Genomic DNA, 19,936 nt, shown 5'->3' with positions numbered 1-19,936 from the left:
TTTCTTTGCCTGCCTTAAAGTTTAGGTCAATTGACTCCAAGGGCAGTCAAATCATTACCAGTTTATCAGCCTCCTTTAAAGAATGTTCTCCCTGGTCCAACAAGACTGACATTCTCTTGGGTAGCTTCACTATTGAATACTTAAAACTGAAGTCAGCAGATTCAATCAAGAACTCCTTGACTAGGTGCATAGATTTCAAATGTTTGTTTATAATAACTGAGCAGATGGTACTCTGGTCCTGGAAGCTAAGTCAAGAAGTGAGGGTTCCCTATGGGCCAAGCAAAAGCTTTTAGAAGGACAGCTTATCATACTATTAAAAAGCTATTACTGAAGAGGTAAGGTAGCTAGTAACTGGGTGATACAGTGACTTCTGACACACACGTAACCTAAAGTTACTAAAATGGAGATCTTACAGCATGTTCTTAAATAAGAGAAACTTCATAGGTATGCAAGTATATACCTGTGTCCTTAGGAAAAAGTCTATGAGGCCATAAAGAATGATGGTTTGGGATCATATAAATTGAGATCACATGAATGTCAAGGCAAAGAAAGTCTTAGAGTTTGAGTCAGTAGAGGCCTGCACTGGTAGAAACACTAAAAAAGGACTAACATGAACACAGTTTAGGTCTAAAGTGTGATTATGAAAGAAAATCAAATAGAAAGGAAGATAAGGGTGTTACTTTCAATTTTCTAGATAAGAAGTGAGGGGAGTAATATTGGTCAAGGCAAGTGAGTTCAAGGCCTGTGAGCTAAAGACAGGTTGTGTAAAGATTCAGCCTCAACTTTTAGTGGAGAATGACCTGGTCAAGTCAAGCATTAGGGCATGCTTCTACTTTGCAAGATGTCAATCTAAAGGACGTTGTGAAGGAGGCCCGTAGAGGAATCTAGGCAACAGAAGATTTTGTAGGTGTTTGACCATCTGACTTTTCATGTATTTGAGATTAGATGACAATATCTGGGTGTGCCCACTTGACATCCAACAGATAAATAGTGGTCTAGGAGCAGGCCAGCCAATAAACTTCACCACGCCAAGTAAAACAAAAGCCAGAACTCAGCACGCAATGGGACCTTGAAGGAGTGACGTGGTCAAAGCTGTCACGTACACTGCCAGGTAGCATAGGTTGGCACAGCTTCTAAGGAGTGGAGCTGATGAAAGAGCTCCCCGGGCTTCAGCCAGTTAGTAGAATTTCACCAGTGTGCCAGGCTACTGAGTCACAGGTATTAGCGCTTCCAGGCAGCACAGGAGCAGCAGCTTTGCATTGATCAGTTCTGAGGCTCTTTTGAGACTGTATATCATCAACAGATATGAGAACATGCCGCATAAATGAAATCAGCTGTGGCGCCCATTCTACTCAGTGTATCCCAGTGTCCTGGAGATGTGATGGTGAAAATGATTGTGACAGTGGAGAAGATGAAGAAAACTGTGGTAAGAAGATCAGTGTTGAGTGACGTAACCCAAAGACCCTTTTCCTAAAGGAAGGGTGGGCAGGGGAAACTAACCTAAGCCTGAAGACGCACTGACATTGACTCACTTTTCAGTGACTTCACTATCTGCTCAATTACTTGTCCTTCATAACTGCCCTAAAACCCTAAAAGACATTCATGTGGCAATTGACCATTGCTTGGTGTTTCTTTTAGGCAAATAGAAATAAGAAGGTAAGTCATTGAAGGCACTTATATATAGAAGTAGCTCAGGGAAGCAGCAATTGTGTGGGCTTTTGTTTTGACAGTAATTCATGTGTCTTTTGCACTTTGGCACAATAAAATTAGAAGGTGTGAGTAGGGTTGGCAAACACATTCATAGGTCTAAATTTGATTGGGTTATTGGAATAAATTATTTGAGTATTATACAAGCATTTCTTTGCCCATGAACTAGATTCTGGCATAACTTTCCCAGGGAAAAAAAAAAAAAAAAGACACAGAAGCATGAATTAACATCTTGCCTCAGATACCCAAAGAAAAGTCTACCCAACTGGTGATACCTTTGTCTCCTGTTGCAGTTCCTGTCTCTGAAAGCTAACTCTGCTTCCTATTCTTTCATGTTTCTGGTCTTGGAAAATCTTTAATAAAATGCTGCATGTTGAAGGTGAGGGCCTGGGAAAATCACTAGGTTGAACAAACAGTGCTTTGAATGTTCTTTCAAGCTACTGCCCTTTTTATAGGGCCTCTAAAACCTACAGCTCCCAAGTCTGACAAGCATGGGCCTCCTGATATGGTAGTAGTCAAGGGAGCTCAAGGCACTTACAGTTGAAACACCAATCTTGTGCGTAGAAGTCGCCTCCTGAGGTCAATACCACTGCACCTAGTCCAATGAGTTTTAGTGTTCAATCCTAGAATTGGGTTTTCTGTATTGGTAAGCCCTGGTGCTGCCAAGTGTTTCCCTTATAAATCTAGACTTTGCTTCCCAAGAGAGTCGTGGTCTCTATTCTAATTGCCACCAAATTGTGACCTTGAAACATTTGGCAGGAATTTAAGTCAAAGTACCAATTGGCTAGTAGGACTAGCTTATCATTGTCAGCATACCTGATTGTTAAATGGTGATTATAGCCCTGGCAGTGACTTTTTCAAAATGGAAAGTGTTTAAGACTTGTTATTCCTGATCCTTATTTAAAGGACCAAAAAGAGGAACCATGTATGGTGGTATGTGGTTCACCTCTTTTGGTGACAAAGTCTTAATGCTTGTTGTGAGTATTACGTTGCATGATATTCTCAACTAGTGATAAGATCTGACAAGCAGTATGTTGATTCAAGGACAACTCAATCTCTGCCTTCCAAATTGAAATCCCTTGTTACAGTTTGTTATTTATGATGGCCACTTTTAGAGTCAATTGTGGTTCTCATCTCAAATTAATTTCCAGTCTTCAACCATTTTCTTGGTTCTTTATTTCTGTTCTTATTTATTGTGTGCCTTCATTTTTTTGTACAATGAGACTGTACAAAAGTTCTTGATTTAATTCCATTGTAGCCTTTAAGTTGGGCTAGTAAGTTAGGATTAATGAATAAAGATCAATGTATTAGATTTTGGGACAAGAATCTTGAACGGACCAATCTTGATGCATTTTCAATGGGGCATCCTCTCTCTTAATAGGCAATATAACATGTAGTCCCGACGAGTTCACCTGCTCCAGTGGCCGCTGCATCTCCAGGAACTTTGTATGCAATGGCCAGGATGACTGCAGCGATGGCAGTGATGAGCTGGACTGTGCCCCGCCAACCTGTGGCGCCCATGAGTTCCAGTGCAGCACCTCCTCCTGCATCCCCATCAGCTGGGTATGCGACGATGATGCAGACTGCTCCGACCAGTCTGATGAGTCCCTGGAGCAGTGTGGCCGTCAGCCAGTTATACACACCAAGTGTCCAGCCAGCGAAATCCAGTGCGGCTCTGGCGAGTGCATCCATAAGAAGTGGCGATGTGATGGGGACCCTGACTGCAAGGATGGCAGTGATGAGGTCAACTGTCGTAAGTAGCTTTCTAGCATGGCATGTTCAGTTCTCTTCCTTGTATCAACTGGGACAATTTGCTGGCTTCATTCCATGGTGTTTCCTCCCTTTGTAGCCTCTCGAACTTGCCGACCTGACCAATTTGAATGTGAGGATGGCAGCTGCATCCATGGCAGCAGGCAGTGTAATGGTATCCGAGACTGTGTCGATGGTTCCGATGAAGTCAACTGCAAAAATGGTAAGGGTTTCTTCTTGTTGGTTAAGCAATGGATTGCTCTGACCAGACCCACTCATGGAATCTCTCTTCTTTGTTTCTCTTTGTAGTCAATCAGTGCTTGGGCCCTGGAAAATTCAAGTGCAGAAGTGGAGAATGCATAGATATCAGCAAAGTATGTAACCAGGAGCAGGACTGCAGGGACTGGAGTGATGAGCCCCTGAAAGAGTGTCGTAAGTGTACTTGTTGTTCAAGTACAGATCCTGGAAGTTTGATACAATCCAGTATAGCTAACACTGTGTGGACCCCCCGTGATGGCTAGTTAAACTTTTGAATGTACTGAAGTTCAATTGTAGACTTCAGAGTGAAACTTTATGACTTAAAAGCCCAGGTAGGACAAACTAGTTTATAGTTTTTGTTGTTTTTTTTTTTTTTTTGAGATGGAGTTCCACTCTTGTTGCCCAGGCTGGAGTGCAATGATGCAATCTCGGCTCACTGCAACCTCTGCCTCCCGGGTTCAAGCAGTTGTTCTGCCTCAGCCTCCTGAGTAGCTGGGACTATAGGCACCCACCACCACACCCGGCTAATTTTTTTTTTTTTTTGTATTTTTAGTAGAGACAGGGTTTCACCTTGTTGGCCAGGCTGGTCTTGAACTCCTGACCTCGTGATCCACCCGCCTCGGCCTTCCAAAGTGCTGGGATTACAGGCATGAGCCACCGCGCCCGGCCCAAACTAGTTTATAGTTTAACCTCCTTAAAGATAACTGATCATCAATATAGAAACTTGACTAAATGCTTGACCAACTGGTAACTTGCCAAGGAGTTAGATAATCCACCCTGAAATATATACCTATAAAATAAATGATTAGGTCTTAGACAAATCATAGGTTTGACCAGGCCAACTAGATAAGTTATCACAAATAGCCTGGGTTTTAAATGTGAAAGATATTAATTGAAAATAAGTTGTCAAGTGACTACTACATTTTTATTCCAGATATAAACGAATGCTTGGTAAATAATGGTGGATGTTCTCATATCTGCAAAGACCTAGTTATAGGCTACGAGTGTGACTGTGCAGCTGGGTTTGAACTGATAGATAGGAAAACCTGTGGAGGTGAGTCTAAGAAGAAAACCTGGACCCTGCAGGTGATGGGAAAGGATAGTAGGTACCTAGTAAGGTATAGGAGCAGCAAGACTAATTCTGATTTCCCTCCTAGATATTGATGAATGCCAAAATCCAGGAATCTGCAGTCAAATTTGTATCAACTTAAAAGGCGGTTACAAGTGTGAATGTAGTCGTGGCTATCAAATGGATCTTGCTACTGGCGTGTGCAAGGCAGTAGGTAAATGAACTTGGACTGGTATGGCTATTGTACCTTTAAGAGTAAGTGCCTCTAAAAGGTACAGCCAGTGACTACAATAGTCAAACTAAACATGAAATTGTACTTGAGAACAATGCTGCTAACCTCATAATACAGCAGTATAGGTCAAATAGCAGATCTCTCCCCTAGATATCTACCTTGATCATTCCTTTTGTATATGATACCATGAATACCTACCAGGTTTGCATGCTCTGTTTCCAAAACTTGAGTCCAACTCAAATAAGTGACTTATTCATCACTCACCCTGTTCTTGAAGGCTGTAACCCCACGACTGCCTTCCTAAACTGTAGGAAGCACTTGCAGGTCCCAGGGGCAGGAGCTCCAGAACAGATACTACTGAGGTATTCCACAATACCTTTATTTTCTAAGTGCTCCTCTGCTGGGAGGAGGTGGTTTAGAAAGACCTTGCCTTCTTAAAGCAAAACTAAGTAACCCTGACTTCCATCTTGCAGGCAAAGAGCCAAGTCTGATCTTCACTAATCGAAGAGACATCAGGAAGATTGGCTTAGAGAGGAAAGAATATATCCAACTAGTTGAACAGCTAAGAAACACTGTGGCTCTCGATGCTGACATTGCTGCTCAGAAACTATTCTGGGCTGATCTAAGCCAAAAGGCTATCTTCAGGTAACTTTCAGTTCCTTTTGTGGTGTCTTGACATAAGTCATTGTCACTTGGGAAGTGATCTGTGGGATAGTTCGGAGGAGTTTCCTTTGTGTCTAGCCCCATCTAGCATCGAATTACCTGGGGACATTAAATCTAATGCTAATTCTTTATTAAACTGTTATCACTTCCTAATTAGAAACTAACAATTGTCTATGAAGTAAAAGATGACATCTTTCATATTTTTTATATTTTCTCCCTTTTCTCTACAGTTAATTGAGAACTGTTCATTGTTGCTACAAATAGAAATGGTAGTACAGCCTTTTCTTAATGGGAACTATAGAAACTCAGATGATGGATGCTGAAACAAATAGCTTCACTTAGAAATTTGTTGTTCTTGTGTATAGAATACATACCAGCAACTAGATAATCTACAGCATTATTAATTTAGGATCAGTAAGCAGCATGGTTAAATAATTTGAGTGGTGAGCTGTGGTGTTAACTAGATTTCTTTCTGAACAAAGTCATTGACCATTTTGTAAGCAAAAAGTCCATTCTCCAAGCTCTAATTGTGTCAAACTCTTAAATTTCTTGTGACCTATTCTGTTTCAGTGCCTCAATTGATGACAAGGTTGGTAGACATATTAAAATGATCGACAATGTCTATAATCCTGCAGCCATTGCTGTTGATTGGGTGTACAAGACCATCTACTGGACTGATGCGGCTTCTAAGACTATTTCAGTAGCTACCCTAGATGGAACCAAGAGGAAGTTCCTGTTTAACTCTGACTTGCGAGAGCCTGCCTCCATAGCTGTGGACCCACTGTCTGGGTTTGTAGTCTGTTTTCCATCACATAGCCTTTGGAATGGTATCTGTGTAGGTCAGGAGCTTTCTCATACCTGAATTAGTACTAAAATCTCAAGGTTTATGAGCCTTCTGCAACAAAGAAAGAATTAGAATTCTAATTTAAGATATCAGTTTTGCCCCAGTTGAGTGACCCTGGGATGTCCTTATCTATATGACAGGTCCTCCTGTCTGACTCTCGTATGACTGATTGCTGGTTGACATTAATGAATTAACATTCCTGATTTGATGTGTGTACCAAAAGCTGTATCTGAACCCTTTTGTCCACCCAGTTTCTACGCAAGTGATTTTTTTAATTTTTGACTGAATGCTTTGCTGGGCTAGCTCTGGATGATCAAACCTAAATGACAGCCTGAATTGTGAGGATTTGGGTAACCACATTGCATCTAAGTGTGCAAGTTGTCTGAAAGTCCAGCAGAAATAAACAGACCTTTCTAGAAACATTTCACTAAGGGGGTTCTGTAAATTGCCACTAAGTAACATAGAAGAGCAGCTTAGGAAGTTGACTAAGGCTGTAGTCGTCATCACAACTGGCCCCCGTGCAGCCTCATTAGAACTCAGTCAGCCAACCCCTGCTATGAAATTTGAAGGATGTTCGTCTTGCACTCCTCTGAAAGAACTGACCTTTTAAAAAGGAAACATAACCTTGTGACTTTGGGCTGAAATTTAAATGTCAGACAAACATAGATTATTATAGTTAACAATGAGCTTGTAGATTCTTAATATTCAATTTTATTTACCTAGAACATAATTTAAACCCTTAAGTGTTACTATTTGTCACTAGAGAATGCCTTGAGTTTTCTGCTCAAATTTTAAATTTTTGTTTCCAGCTACTACAACTTTATTCCTTCTAAACCACTGAGGCTTATTTCTCATTTAATTTTTCACAGCTTTGTTTACTGGTCAGACTGGGGTGAACCAGCTAAAATAGAAAAAGCAGGAATGAATGGATTCGATAGACGTCCACTGGTGACAGCGGATATCCAGTGGCCTAACGGAATTACACTTGGTATGTATGTTCTTCCTTCTCGACCACCCACTCAACTGTGTTTCCATTTATCTCCATGGTGAATTCTGGACTAGCAGATGACTCTACTGCTTCCGCCTAAATTCTAGCAGGAATTTTCAATGGGAGTAACTGAACAACACAAGTAAAATGGTGGATTAACAAATTACACATTCCATAATTACTGGCCTGTTGTCCAGCTGGGCCTAATATGTGACACAAATTCAGTGAACGTTGGGTCTTGGGTGCACTCATACTAAATATTCTGGGCATGAGTGCCTTAGCATTTCCTGAATTGCAGGCTTTTAACAGTTTTCTTCTGGCTTTTTGGAGGAGAACAACAAAATGGTAGCCTCTTTTAATATTTTCTGTAATGTGAGTAATATTTCTTAAGTCATTTGCTTTGAGAATCTCAGGTACCCTGTTAGTCCCCAAAAATGAATGTGGATACAGGCTCTGCATGCTGCTTCACAAGGTTTGTGTGACCCCTGTTAAGAAACCCTGCTGGGGAAAGAACCATGAAAGTAGATGATTAATTCATTAGATATTTTAAATGGAAGCCAGAGTAGTAGTGGCTTGTCATGTAATGACAATTCTTTTCCTACCTAGACCTTATAAAAAGTCGCCTCTATTGGCTTGATTCTAAGTTGCACATGTTATCCAGCGTGGACTTGAATGGCCAGGATCGTAGGATAGTACTAAAGTCTCTGGAGTTCCTAGCTCATCCTCTTGCACTAACAATATTTGAGGTAAGATGTGTCTCACATCAAAGTGTGTACCTTGGAGCTACTATATCACTTTGAGAAGAAATAACAGACATAGCGGGAGGAGGGAAGAGCAGCTGAACATGGCTTGAGAAACTGCTTTCACTTAAAACCTGGTACAAATTAGACACTAATTCCCAGAAGCACTCCAAACCTAAACTTGATTCTTTTACAGTTTTATATCCAGTGTCCCCGTTCAGCATTCAGTAAACTTAGTCCATTAAATGAGAAGTAAATGATGATGACCTTAGAAATGGACTTGTGTTCATCCTGGAGGTACATGCTAATTGTGGGCTTCTGTTTTAGGATCGTGTCTACTGGATAGATGGGGAAAATGAAGCAGTCTATGGTGCCAATAAATTCACTGGATCAGAGCTAGCCACTCTAGTCAACAACCTGAATGATGCCCAAGACATCATTGTCTATCATGAACTTGTACAGCCATCAGGTACCGTGGAGAAGCACAGTCCTTAATAACTGCTTTAAGGGAAGCAGCATGACACAGAACCTGCTGGATGTCAGTAGCTTTTGGCAACTCAGTTTTCTTTAAAAGGGAACTTTTGCCCTCCTGTACCCTACCTTAAACATTTCACATGTTATTTTTTTATTTCTGCTGCCTTAGAGAAATGGCTTCTCAACTTCAGCTCCTAGCTTTCCTCCCAAGCCTCAGTGTCAGAGCTTTCATTTCTGTTTCATTCATGTCCCCTTGGCCTTCAGCCCCTCTTGCCAAGACTATTGCAGTAGCCTCCAAAAGCTACAAAAGCTTGTAGCTTTTGTGCTACAAGCTTTCTCTACTGTTAGTTTGCTAGGATTTTTGCAATGAAGTACCACAAACTGCCTTAAACAGAAATTTATTGTCTCAAAATTCTGGAGGACAGAAGTCTGAAATCAAGGTGCCAGGAGGGTTGGTGCCTCTTGAGGGCTGTGAGGGAAGGGTCTGTTCCAGGCCTCTTCTTGGTCTGTTGATGGTGCTCTTCCCCCTTTGTCTCTTCACATCATCTTCCCTCTGTATATGCTCGTGTCCAGCTTTCTTGCTTTCTTTTTCTTTTTTTTGGAGACTGACTCTTGCTCTGTCACCCAGGCTGGAGTGCAGTGGCACAATCTCGGCTCACTGCAACCTCCACCTCCTGTGTTCAAGCAATTCTCCTGCCTCAGCCTCCCGAGTAGCTGAGACTACAGGAGTGAGCCACCACGTCCAGCTAAACTTTGTATCTTTAGTAGAGATGGGGTTTCACCATGTTGGCCAGACTGGTCTCGAACTCCTGACCCAAAGTAATCTGCCTGCCTCCTAAAGTGCTGGAATTACAGGCCTGAGCTGTAATAACAGTCATATTGGCTTAGAGCCCACCTTAATGACCTCATTTTAACTTGATTACCTCTGTAAATATCCTATCCTCAATATCTCCAAATAAGATCACATTCTGAGGTACTAGGACTTCAATATATGAATTTTAGGGAGGAACACCATTCAACTCATAACACCTACTTTCCCCCTGTGACACACCTGATATAGGATTGTGTAGATTCTCAAACACATCGGGTTATATTATCTCCTGCTGAAAACACTTGGCTGGTTCTAGCTAAATAAAACCTTCAAACCTTCCTAAGGCTGAGTTTCCTTCCACTTTGTTGGAGCAAGTCAAGAGAAAACCAGGAGAACATGCCTAGTCTCCTTTTTCTGAGCCTTCACGCTAAACCTCGGGCAAATAGTGAGAGCCAGTCCTGGTCCCTCACCTCCCTTCCCCGCCTCCTCTTTTGGCATCTATCTCTTAAAGGCATAACTTTTACAGTCTTATCTCCAAGAGGTCCCTTATCTGGTGTCCTTAGAGCATGGTGCCTGTACCTTTATACTTATTCTTCCTTGATATTGCTCTCACTTGAAGGATTGGCAGAGTAGACAAGTTTAAGCTCTTGGGGGCAAGGACTCAGGTCTTCAACATGTAGAACAAGGCTTTATATATACTAGGCACTGGAATACCCATTTTAATGGTATTTTTTTTTTCCTGACTAGGTAAAAATTGGTGTGAAGAAGACATGGAGAATGGAGGATGTGAATACCTATGCCTGCCAGCACCACAGATTAATGATCACTCTCCAAAATATACCTGTTCCTGTCCCAATGGGTACAATGTAGAGGAAAATGGCCGAGACTGTCAAAGTAAGGCATTTTGTGTTTCAACCACAAGTAGAACCTACAACAAGCAATATCATAAGACACAAGCTTGGATTTTTTAAGAATTCTGTTTTAGCTAATTCTTTGAATAGATTTGAGAAGATACCTGCTATTGTTGTATGCCGGGTTATCATGTCATTTCTTTAGAACTGACTTTAACCCATTTCAACATTAAATGAGTTTATAGGAGACTAAAGTGTCAACATACCTTACACTAATTTGTACCTAGTCCCTTAACAGCACTGAGCTAGCCAACTTGCAGGTAATTAAACGAGGCCTTAACATTTTTCCTCAAAAGGAGGAGGACAGAAATTATGCTTAAGGAAGGCCATGGTTACAGAAACCTCATTGCCTCAGTGGGTGACTCTACCCTAAAATAACACTTAAGCTGAATTTGCGTTTAGTCTTCTGTTCTTAACTTTTGATTAAGTGGCAAATTAATGTCATTTGTGTGATCAAGGAGCTTGTATGGTGAGGCTGATGAGGTTTTTATTAGCGTAATTCATGGTCAGGCAGGGATTAGCTCAGTTTACCAAGAAATTAGTTGCAAGACAGTCTGGTATGCCTGGTATACCAGAGCATCTTGAGAACATTTCTCATAGTTTCCAGGAACACGGGATGTTGTTTAGAGGGATAAAATATGGTTGTCCATCATTTTGAATTGTCAAATTCCAAACACCGACTGTTCTTCCCAAAGTTTCATGTATCTCTTTTTTGCATGAAGATTGCTATTTCAATTTTGACACATCAGCTGTACAACTTAGTTCAGCAGTGGTTTGTCTATTTTACCTGGTTTTAAAATAACCTTTTACATGGCTTGTCTGGACAAAACAGCTAGCCATGCTGGAACCTTGGCATTAACCAGGTTCTTGGTTTTTATAATTCAGGTACTGCAACTACTGTGACTTACAGTGAGACAAAAGATACGAACACAACAGAAATTTCACCAACTAGTGGACTAGTTCCTGGAGGTATTGAGTTCAGTACTGCAAACTGTTAATCTCAACTAACAGCCACACTCTTTGTATCTATAGCTTCAATAATTAATGCAGCCTTTAACTACTATTTCTGCCCCAATTGGTAACCTATATTTAAACACCAAAGACTTAAAACTTGCATATCTTTTCCTGACTGATCTTAAAGGTTTCTAGTAGAGAACTGTCAGTGAAATGGCTACTACAGCATGTGACTCAAATACTTCTAAGCCACAGTTGTTCCTGGTGTTCAATTGTAGTAGATACTGAACATCAATATTGGATGCAAAGGTTTTGGCTCCTTACCTGATGGGTAAATTTCTAAGTCTGAATACAGATCCTTCTAAACTGATTCCTTTTATTCCTCTGTAGGGATCAATGTGACCACAGCAGTATCAGAGGTCAGTGTTCCCCCAAAAGGGACTTCTGCCGCATGGGCCATTCTTCCTCTCTGTAAGTAGATTTCCTACAAGTCTGGGTTCAAGAACTTCTTAGATACCAGATGAAGATTTTTTTGTTCATCTGGAGCTAGCCCTTTCATGGCCCTTTATGCTGTCTAGCATTTATGACCCTGAATTACGTTCGCTTTCTCCCCCACATAATACACTCAATTAAGGCCCATATCTTTCTCTTCAGTTGTACCTTTGGCACAGTAACTGGCATGATAAGTGTTCAACGGTTAATGCTTTCTACTTCCGCACTGTTAACCTAGCTTATCCCCTTTTATAATAAGTCTCTTTAACTAGTGTACTGTTCTGTTCCCCCTTTGAAATGTGTGTAATGCTTCATACAGAGGAGATGCACAAATGCTTAAATGCTAAGAGTTACAGGACTTGTTGAGGATAAATTAAAAGCAGTTAAGAATTTTCAAACCTATGGAAAAGGACCTCTAAAACTATTACGAGACACGCAAATTATAAGGACTTTGCTATAATAAGGACTTTGCTATAGACCCAAGCTTAGCTAACACACCAGGACCACCTGAATAGCTCTCCAGAACCTTCTGCAATTTTAATTTGGTGAGCCTAAGGTGGGACCGAGGACCCTGCCCTTGCCTGGATGGATGTGGCTAGTCCAGCTCCAGTGCATAGAGCTACCTCTGGGCTGAACTTGTTTCAAGCTCCTGGCCCATGTGTATTCCAACTTCTAGTTATCCTAGCTCCATAAAACATGGCATTTTTACTAATGTCAATTATTATGGATTCCTGAACGTTATTACCTTTCTTGTATGTTCCAATACTAGACTTAGCTACCCTCTGATTTTTTTCAGTGCTCTTAGTGATGGCAGCAGTAGGTGGCTACTTGATGTGGCGGAATTGGCAACACAAGAACATGAAAAGCATGAACTTTGACAATCCTGTGTACTTGAAAACCACTGAAGAGGACCTCTCCATAGACATTGGTAGACACAGTGCTTCTGTTGGACACACGTACCCAGCAGTAAGTCAGCTTTGTGTCTTTATACACCATGGCTTGAAGTGAGACTTTTCAGAAAGGAGACCTGGGTGAGAGAGAGAGAGCCGTTAGGATGATGGAGTTACCAAACACTTCATGTGCTACCTGGCTATTAGACAGCATAGCCTGTTAGAACATAAGTCAGTCAGTTGATCAGCATCTAACCCTCACCAACTGGCAAGTGGGTCAACTTAAGGTCACCACTATATTAAGATATTTTTGGTTATAGAAATGACATGTAAATACTAGCATGAACCAAGTAGCTCATTACTGAACTATTAAATCCATTGCCTACTGGATATTTGAAAGTAAATTAGCATATCATATATAGGGGAGTTGGCTTAAAGTCAGTGTATTGAGTAAGATTCACTTAGCCAAAATTATGATACGCTTTGCTTTAAAAAGTATCCCACCACCCTTAGTATAGCTAGCTTTTCTTCCAGCGATAGTCACTCACTTGTTCTTCAGATGAAACCCAAGTGAAGTATTTGGCCTTCACGTAGGAAACAGGCTGAACAAAACAAGTATTGATCACTCCCCTCTCAAACTCCGGCGAAACATGGAACGGTGGTCAATTCTTGACACACACATGGCTTTTCACATTTTTCCCCAAGACTTATGATTATTAAGTAGAAGAGACAGAATTAGTCACACTATCTTATCTCACTACCAAGCAGGTATAGTTGAATTCAAGTTAAACGCATGCATGAATGATACAACTCAGTACTCTTCTGTATCTGACTGACTTTTCTTCTAAGCACTCTGAGTGTTTGAATGACCAACTCAAAAGCAAGGTCCATTTTAAAGACTAGAGTTGCCATCAGTGAGTGATCACCAAGCTCATTCTGTACTTCTTCTTTTCCACAGATATCAGTTGTAAGCACAGATGATGATCTAGCTTGACTTCTGTGACAAGTGTTGACCTTTGAGGTCTAAACAAATAATACCCCCGTCGGAATGGTAACCGAGCCAGCAGCTGAAGTCTCTTTTTCTTCCTCTCGGCTGGAAGAACATCAAGATACCTTTGCGTGGATCAAGCTTGTGTACTTGACCGTTTTTATATTACTTTTGTAAATATTCTTGTCCACATTCTACTTCAGCTTTGGATGTGGTTACCGAGTATCTGTAACCCTTGAATTTCTAGACAGTATTGCCACCTCTGGCCAAATATGCACTTTCCCTAGAAAGCCATATTCCAGCAGTGAAACTTGTGCTATAGTGTATACCACCTGTACATACATTGTATAGGCCATCTGTAAATATCCCAGAGAACAATCACTATTCTTAAGCACTTTGAAAATATTTCTATGTAAATTATTGTAAACTTTTTCAATGGTTGGGACAATGGCAATAGGATAAAACGGGTTACAAAGATGAAATTGCCAAAAAATTTATAAACTAATTTTGTACGTATGAATGAAATCTTTGACCTCAATGGAGGTTTGCAAAGACTGAGTGTTCAAACTACTGTACATTTTTTTTCAAGTGCTAAAAAATTAAACCAAGCAGCTTAACCATGGTTTGTGCCTGTTCCTCTAGGATGAACTCCTATCCTGAGTAGTACCAAGTGTTCTAACTAAATGTGTGAGCTGTAGTTCTTGATGTTGTATAACTAAGCCTGTAATTGGGCTGGTTTCTCTTACACCCTAGTACAGTTAAAAAATGAGGTACTGTTTAACATTTGCTCCCGAAATATTTCTTACTGTGTAAAAGAAGCTAGCTTAGTCTGTACCTAGAAAAAAAGCTAGCTTAGTCTGTACCTAGAATTCCTCTTGGTTAGAGGAGTGAGTTTCTTTTCCATTAACTTGTTTCCTGATCGAGAAACACGTGCTAAGATTTCTATGAATTCTGCTTCTTTATAGTTAAGTCTCTGTTTTCCATGTTCTGTCATTTATATAGGTCAAGGACAAGTGCCTTCTAAGGCATGGATAAGGGCTTTCTTCTTAATAAAAGTCTAGACTGTCTTACTGTGAAGATGGCCAGGGAGGATAGCAAGCAATGGCATTCTTGAACAGTCTAAGGCAGGTTTCTCAGTGTGGTCCTGAGAACAGAAGCATCTGCATCACCTGGGAATGTATTAGAAATGCAAGTTCCCAGCCCCATCCCAGACCTACTGAATCAGAAAATCTGGGGGCGAGGGCTTAAACCTGCTTTCATAAGCCCTTCAGGCGCTACTGATGTAAACTAAAGCTTAAAAACCACCGTTTTACTGTGACTTCATGAAGAATATAATTGCAATATCACCTACATTTTTATCCTGGCTGGGTTGGGGCAGATTCTTACTATGGACAATTTCTGGAACTTACAGTATGAAGAGCAGATGAGGAGTTTGAGACAAAGAAAGAAAAAATTGTACAGGGAGTTTAGTGAATTTTTCCATCAGGTTGGCCATTACTTTCTTTCTCTAAAGTCTCAGGATGTCTGGAAGCAAGGAAAGACGAAAGACTTGAAGCACCGGGTGCATGCTGTGTGTCACAAGTGAGGTGGAGAGTTGGCTGTGGAAGGTACAGCAATTCCTCTGGAATTAAATGACCGACCAACACAGTAGCAAGAGGATGAAGAGAAGATGTTTTGCGTTGCTACATGAATCAGTGGATGACTCATATTTCACTTGCATATGAAATATAAGGCAGTTAACATCTTGTTTGTGGCTTAAGCAAGGAAATTAATCCTACTAGATGAAGGGGAAGTTGGTTCTGCTGTCTTAAGGGATGCCCCCTTGTGATTTTGGTCAACTGAATGAAAAAGAAAAGATAGCCTTGGACCTTTTTTTCATGGGAGGTTTGGAGGTCAAGCATGTAGAAGGAAAAGGCTGTAGTCATGAATATAGAACTGTCTGCTCTCCACCTTTTCCTCACTCTACATTTAGTCATCACACTGAACAGGATGTGGCCTGCTGACAGTGAGTAGCTGAAGTGCCTGTTTGGTAAGTAGGTTAGCATTCATCATGAACTCTGAAAGCCATTTCAGAGTCTGGCTGCTGCTCTGACCCTGCTGTGGTATAAAAAACATGGATTTTTTTTTTTTTACCTGGAGTAATACCAAATTCCCTTTAGAAGCTTGAAGTTCGATACTATTGCTTTCCCCATTATAAGGATTATACAGTATTAATTAATTATAAGGCCCAAAGTTTGTTTTGGCAAATAAAGTATTATTCTCTATCATCATCTTTTGAATTCCTGTCCCTAGTATGTTCTTTCATGTTCTGGGTAAAATTTCCAACCCTCAAAGAGTCTAAAACATCTCATTTTTTTTTTTTTTACCACGTCCTCCCCAGTAAGAAGCCAAGGTACAACTCATTGTACCTAAGAGGTACAAACTCATTTGTAGAAACAAAGTAACTAGATATTCCTATTGAAATAAGAATACATATACTGGTGGGCCAGGCATGGTGGCTCACGCCTATAATCCCAGCACTTTGGAAGGCCAAGGCAGGAGGATCACTTGAGGCCAGGAGTTCGAGACCAGCCTGAGCAACATGGTGAGACCCTGTCTCTACAAAAAAATAATTTATAAAAATAAAAGAAAAAAATAGTTATATGACTAAACTACTAGTCAATACAGCTTGCAATAATAGTGCATGAATGATAACAGGCCTCGGCTTTATCACCCAAAAAATAACTTGAATTCTATGTGAAATGTGTTAGGATAAGTTTGCTCTGTCTCTAGAGTTCAATGTAGAAGATAATGAATAGGTAAAATATGAAGCTTATCATACACTAAAGGAGAATATTTGGAGTTAGATTAGCCTGCCACACAAAGTCAAAGTGGACCCTCCAGAAATTTTAGGAATTGCCACAAAGATTGATGATAGATGAATAAACAGATTTGTGGCCTCTGGTAAAGAAATCCAGCCAAGTTCCTCTGTCCAAATTTTTAAGTACCCTTTGCAAGCTAATCTATTTGGCAAAAAAATAGTCCCAGTTGTTCAACTAGCTCCCTTAAAACATTCTAGTAGGTGTTTTAAAGCCTAGGTATCGCTGCCTCTTTAGTTCTTGATGAATACAAGGCAAAAAAAAAAAAAAAAAAAAAATTGAGGCTTGCACTTTGGCATTTGCTTCTGTTCCTTGTATCTGTGGAAGTCAAGTAGCCCTTCTCAAAAATGAGAAGCCAAGCTTTAAATAGCAAACTATAGGGTATTAAAAGACTAACTCTTCAGTTAAGAACACTGTAGAAATGGTAGACCAACTTAAAGTCTACCTTTTAACAATCTTTACCCCAAACCTAAAGATTCTAGGGGTCACTTATCTCTATTACGTAATCTAACTGGAATAATTTCCTAGAATTCTTACTAGTGAAATCTTACCCAAGTAAAACAATGTATTATTTTGAATCCAAATGAAAGCTATACTGTTTGCTTTCAATGGTGGCAAAAACTCGCAAAAAGCAGATATACTTTTGCTAATTTAAGTTGAAGTACAATGAATACAACCTGCTAATCTTGATCCCCAAATCTGAGCCCTTCAGTTTCATAACTGTTTTATCCTGAATGTAGTTGTGACATAGACATTTCTCAAAAGGGTCTGATACATCAAACTCCTAACAAGTAGGAGTAGCAACTAGCAAAAGAGTAGAAAGAAGCTTCCCTTATTGTGGGTGATGAGGCGGTGCCTAAAAACCACATATATATAATCCCCTGGGTATTCCATATTCTGCAAGCCCTGTTAGTGGGGAGATGGTAGTGGCAATAGCAGCGATAGTTGCGTCAGTGCTAACTGCTGCTGCTGCCCGTTCTGTTGGCGGCTGCTGGCCAAGTGTGCACACTTAGCCCTGGTTGAGGTGCATTGTCTGCTGTCATCTGTTAAGCATCTAACCAGAGTGGGAGGGCACGTCAAGTGATTTCACTCTCTTAAATAAAAGGTTTTTAGGTATTTTTGGTATTATATAGTCTCTAAGGCCAGAAGGGGCTTATAATGACTTCTCTTCTCTTCTAGAATTGTAATATTAAAAAACTACTCGAGTAAATATCCTAACAAGTATGATTTTTCTTGGGAAAACTAAAAATTGTACATCCATGCTTCAGCCATATCATGGGCCTAAACTATGAGAGTTCAGAAATATATAAAAGTACAAAAATCTTCAAAGGTACTTATTTCCAAATATGGAGGGAATGAATCTGAAGAGGGAACAATGGTGTTTTTCGAACTTATTTCTCTCTAATCCAGCCTGGAGGATTTTTAGCCAAAACAGTTGCATGTGAAGGATTATCAGCCATCTTTGCATATCCCTTTCACATCTACCTTCACACACGAAAGCTGAATGCATTTTACCAGTGAGGCTCTAGATATGAAACTTAGGGATCCATAGATAAATAAGCTACTAACAAACTGATAACAGTGGTGTTCCATCTCTCTATCATGTCTCCTGAGTCTGTTTCACGTTTTTGAGCCTGGCTAATGAGAAAAAGAACAAAGTAGGAGCATGACCCAGTGTTCTCCTGTAAATGTCACTGTAAAAATCTCAATGTAAAAACACTGAGACAGGAGTGAGACCAGCTGCGGGTGGGGAGTTTCTGCTCTGCAGGTTACCTCATGGCATATCAAAAATGGCTTTCTTCTTCACTGCGCTCAAGGAAAAAGTCAGATGGGTGGCAGGGTGGTTCTGTTCAGAAGCAGCAGGCAATGCAGTTAACAGCATAGACTTCCGTGTCTTGTGTGTGGTACCTTGGGCAAGTTACCAACTCCCTCTGTAAAGTAGAGATGATGGGGACTGTCTCACTGTGACAAGGTAAGATTTAAGTGAGATGCACACAGAAAGCTCAGCACAGTGTCTGGCATCTAATATGTGCAGGGCAGATGTCACTACTGAATATCACATCAATGCTAGGGCTGTATTTACTCTCGCACACAGGCACCGGTAAGTGACTTTACTGGTCAAAGTCACAGGTACCTTTATCTATGATGAATGTAATGTGTTAGATGGTGACGGAAGTGTTCTCCACTACACCTGTCTGAAGAGATCTAAGTCTGATATTTAAGGAGGGACAGCATCTTGCATAGTTAAGAAGGCTTAAAAGACTGCATGGTTTAAACCCTGGAAACATAAATGGAATGTTTCTGCCTCAGTTCTTTTGACTACCTCCTAGGACATGGAAACAAATATCTGGGAGCCTGCATAGTCTTTAGATGGCTGCCAAAGCACTTAAAATCTCCTTTAAATTCTTACCATATGCTTACTTTTGTACTAAGTAAGTGCTCCCAAGTCTTTTACTTGCTCTTCACAGCAACCCTAATAGGTATCTCCATTTTACATACGTAAAAACTGAGGCTACAAACAATCTATGATTCCAAATCCTATGTGCTTACTGCCGTCTTCTCTTAGAAGGGGATGCAGTACTGTACAAAGATTGAGCTGGATGTTGCATTGCATGTTTGCTGAGTCCCCTTCACTGCTGATGTTAGGATCCTTCAACAGTTTCTCAGATGCCAGCTATGGCTGGCATCCAGTATGGTGGTGTAATGGAAGTGTACCACTACCACTACTACATCAGGTCAGCACAGATTAACTCAGTTACGTGTTATACCTTCAAGATGCTAGACATTCCAGAATTATTCTCCTTGGCCATCCAAGTGAAGTAGAAGTAGATTGTTGGATTGCAGAGAAGATGATAAAGATTCCCTAAAGGAATTTATAAGCAGGCAACTTCATTCCTATGTATAAGATATTGGGAGAAAACAAACTGTACCACAACAAATCTTAAGTTTCAAGGCTCTCCTATAGGGAGAAACATGGCCAAAAAGACAGGAAGAACTGTGGCTTGTAACTCAATGATGCTATAACGCCAGGACTGGATCTTAAGTATTCTGGAATATACCAGATTGGTAGAACTACCAGACTTGGGTATTTCTCAGTTAACACACATGCAAGGAGGAAGAGAGTTTTTTGAACAAAATGACTGGCTTTGACAAAACTATCTTGCTCTTTTTAAATGTCACTTGATACTAGAATGCGATTTAAAAGCATGTAATGCCTCAGGAGTCCGGCATATACAACCAAATTATCATGCTCAGGATCTTCAGAATTCTAAAGGCACATGTTAGAATGCAGAGTCCTGATGACCTGT

General features: G+C 40.5%; 1 protein-coding gene and 1 long non-coding RNA gene across 9 annotated transcripts in view; one reads left to right on the top strand and one right to left on the bottom strand.

Annotated features, from left to right (window-relative positions):
• The window catches only part of VLDLR (very low density lipoprotein receptor), a 33,203-nt gene extending 18,811 nt beyond the window's left edge, over nt 1-14,392 (top strand). For 3 of the 8 annotated variants that reach the window (XM_063788007.1, XM_054657902.2, XM_016960534.2), the window contains 16 exons: nt 1,304-1,426; nt 3,089-3,460; nt 3,557-3,679; nt 3,766-3,888; nt 4,649-4,768; nt 4,872-4,997; nt 5,489-5,660; nt 6,249-6,467; nt 7,392-7,510; nt 8,117-8,256; nt 8,578-8,719; nt 10,283-10,429; nt 11,332-11,415; nt 11,791-11,871; nt 12,689-12,858; nt 13,741-14,392. In XM_063788007.1, the coding sequence (XP_063644077.1) occupies nt 1,304-1,426; nt 3,089-3,460; nt 3,557-3,679; nt 3,766-3,888; nt 4,649-4,768; nt 4,872-4,997; nt 5,489-5,660; nt 6,249-6,467; nt 7,392-7,510; nt 8,117-8,256; nt 8,578-8,719; nt 10,283-10,429; nt 11,332-11,415; nt 11,791-11,871; nt 12,689-12,858; nt 13,741-13,776 (2,297 nt within the window). In that variant the 3' untranslated portion in view covers nt 13,777-14,392. The remainder of the gene's footprint in view (nt 1-1,303; nt 1,427-3,088; nt 3,461-3,556; nt 3,680-3,765; nt 3,889-4,648; nt 4,769-4,871; nt 4,998-5,488; nt 5,661-6,248; nt 6,468-7,391; nt 7,511-8,116; nt 8,257-8,577; nt 8,720-10,282; nt 10,430-11,331; nt 11,416-11,790; nt 11,872-12,688; nt 12,859-13,740) is intronic. The other 5 variants (XM_016960530.4, XM_054657903.1, XM_063788009.1 and 2 more) reach the window with 4 other exon arrangements.
• The window catches only part of LOC107976598 (uncharacterized), a 79,969-nt gene continuing 72,795 nt past the window's right edge, over nt 12,763-19,936 (bottom strand). The window contains exon 4 of the long non-coding RNA XR_008536992.2: nt 12,763-12,919. This is a non-coding gene — a long non-coding RNA (uncharacterized LOC107976598). The remainder of the gene's footprint in view (nt 12,920-19,936) is intronic.

This window comes from Pan troglodytes, chromosome 11 (assembly GCF_028858775.2).
Source record: "Pan troglodytes isolate AG18354 chromosome 11, NHGRI_mPanTro3-v2.0_pri, whole genome shotgun sequence".
In the NCBI taxonomy this organism is placed as follows: Eukaryota; Metazoa; Chordata; class Mammalia; order Primates; family Hominidae; genus Pan; species Pan troglodytes.
This window is presented reverse-complemented; position numbering and strand designations above follow the sequence as displayed.